This window comes from Trichechus manatus, unplaced genomic scaffold (genome assembly GCF_000243295.1).
Source record: "Trichechus manatus latirostris isolate Lorelei unplaced genomic scaffold, TriManLat1.0 scaffold00050, whole genome shotgun sequence".
In the NCBI taxonomy this organism is placed as follows: Eukaryota; Metazoa; Chordata; class Mammalia; order Sirenia; family Trichechidae; genus Trichechus; species Trichechus manatus.
The window spans coordinates 17,391,329-17,393,371 of NW_004443986.1; the positions used below are offsets into that span (position 1 = coordinate 17,391,329).

Below are 2,043 nucleotides of genomic sequence, written 5' to 3' on the forward strand. Positions count from 1 at the left end.
ATAGTTTGAGTCTCTCTCACAGCATAATGTAATGTAATCCTTTAGTGGGGAAAACAGGTTCAACCAGAAGTACATTTATTCCTCTAAAAAGAGTAGACTATCTTCCAAATTTTAAGTTTTATTATTATCTGTCTCTGTAGTTTGCTTGCTTTTATTAAGCTGGATTAAAAATCCCAGACAGAGCAGAGAAATTCACCAGCACCACCATTAAGCAGGCTACAAATTTATCCTTTGCCACAGAACAAGCATACACTTAAAATCAATTCAAGAAAGTAGCTTTCAATGTTCAGAGCAAAAGTTCCCATATCCATTTGTCATGCATTCCAATGTCTCATGGCTCCTTCTTTAATTGTCTAACTCCCAACACAGTTTCTGTTTATAGTCTGAGAACAAGGAACCACCCAAGTGAGACATCCCTTCAGAGCACCGTTGAAAATACATTAAATATGGAGAGATCCCAGATCCCTGTTACTAAACGTTAAAAATGTTTTATAGTAGTGCATAGATATCCTTGGATACGGTCTATTACGTTCTAATGCTTAGTTTTTGTTTCCCCCTTTTTGATCATATCTTCAATTTCTTCTGAGAGCTTTCCTTTGAAGTCATTTGATTCTATTGCTTTTAACTTCTTTTGATACTCCAGGGGCAAACCATTCTCTTTTGCACCCATGCAAATGACCTAGAAATGGTTAAAACAAACAAAAAAACCTTTTAGTCAGGAGCATAATTTAACATACCACAGCTTTATGTATATTGTCAAAACACGAAATATTAGCGTTCAGATAACTTTAGATTAACTCTAGAACAAACATTTATAGAACAAAATAGAGATAAGAATCATTCTTATGATACTGAGCATGAACGTACAGAGTTTTTAAAGCCACATGATGTATCCCTGTGGAATATCAGGACAAAAATATATCTTATGGATACACTAATTGGTTTCTAATTGCCTGGAGCAACAGAGGAAGAAGGAGACTCAGGAATCGGAGAAGGAACTGGTTTGCAGCTCTAACTGCCTCCACGAACTACTACCTCCCTTGCCATGAGATCAGAAGAAATGGATGGTACCTGGCTACCAATAGCGAACATAGATGGATCTTGATCAAAAGGAGGAAAATTGAAGAACTTTAAATTCTTGTTGGAAACCAGATCTACTGGACACACTGAGACTGAAGGGACTCCTGAATCTATGGCCTGGAAACAACTTTTAAACCATGAGCAGAAACTGTCCCATGAAGTTATCTTTAAACTAAACAACAATTTAGCTCAATAAATAAAGAATGTCCGTCTTGCGCATTGTGCCCTATTGAAGAATTACCTACATAAGATTGACATGACAACAGCAACTGGAAACCACAGATGAGAACTTTAAGGGACAGAGAGTGTAAGTTCACAGTGGTGAAACAATAGGGGCAGAGATAGTGACAATGGTGACACAGTGTAAGAATGTAACCACTGTCAATGAACTACACATGCAAAAATTGTTGAAGAGGTGTATGTTTTGTTGTGTATGTTTTCACCAAAAAAAAAAAAAATCTATGCCTATATCTATCTATCTGCATGTGTATATCTTATGGCATAAAATCTGCATGAACTTTTAAGAAAAAACACCATTCTTCAAAAAGATTTTTAAGTTTATAGGAAGCAGTTTCAGTTTCAATACTGGAATCTACTCTTCTCTGAATTAGACATGGGGGAAAAAATGAATGGCTACTGTGTTCAGTGGCACTTCCAAGATCCACACCAGGTTAATTCCTTTAGGCCCCATAGTAGAAAATGCCAGATTAGGCCCAGGAACTGGGCCACCCATCCCAGGTGCCAAGTCCTGACTGGACCTGAAAGCAAGGATCTTGAGTCTGGGTTTCTGAAAAGGGATGCAGGGGCTCTATCCCATACCCTTTACTGTGCCCGATTCTGAAAGGCACTGTGACTTTTCTTTCTTCATCTAGAGATGGAAAACATTTCATCAGTAGGAAATATATTTTCTTTCCCATAAAAATGAATCTTGGTGTTCATGACATCTTGTTTTGTGGAGGAAAA

General features: G+C 37.4%; 1 protein-coding gene across 2 annotated transcripts in view; it reads right to left on the reverse strand.

Annotated features, from left to right (window-relative positions):
* Positions 1–24: 24 nt before the first annotated feature.
* The window catches only part of GGCT (gamma-glutamylcyclotransferase), an 11,777-nt gene continuing 9,758 nt past the window's right edge, over positions 25–2,043 (reverse strand). For both annotated transcript variants that reach the window (XM_012555874.2, XM_004377502.2), the window contains one exon: positions 25–679. In XM_012555874.2, the coding sequence (XP_012411328.1) occupies positions 533–679 (147 nt within the window). In that variant the 3' untranslated portion in view covers positions 25–532. The remainder of the gene's footprint in view (positions 680–2,043) is intronic.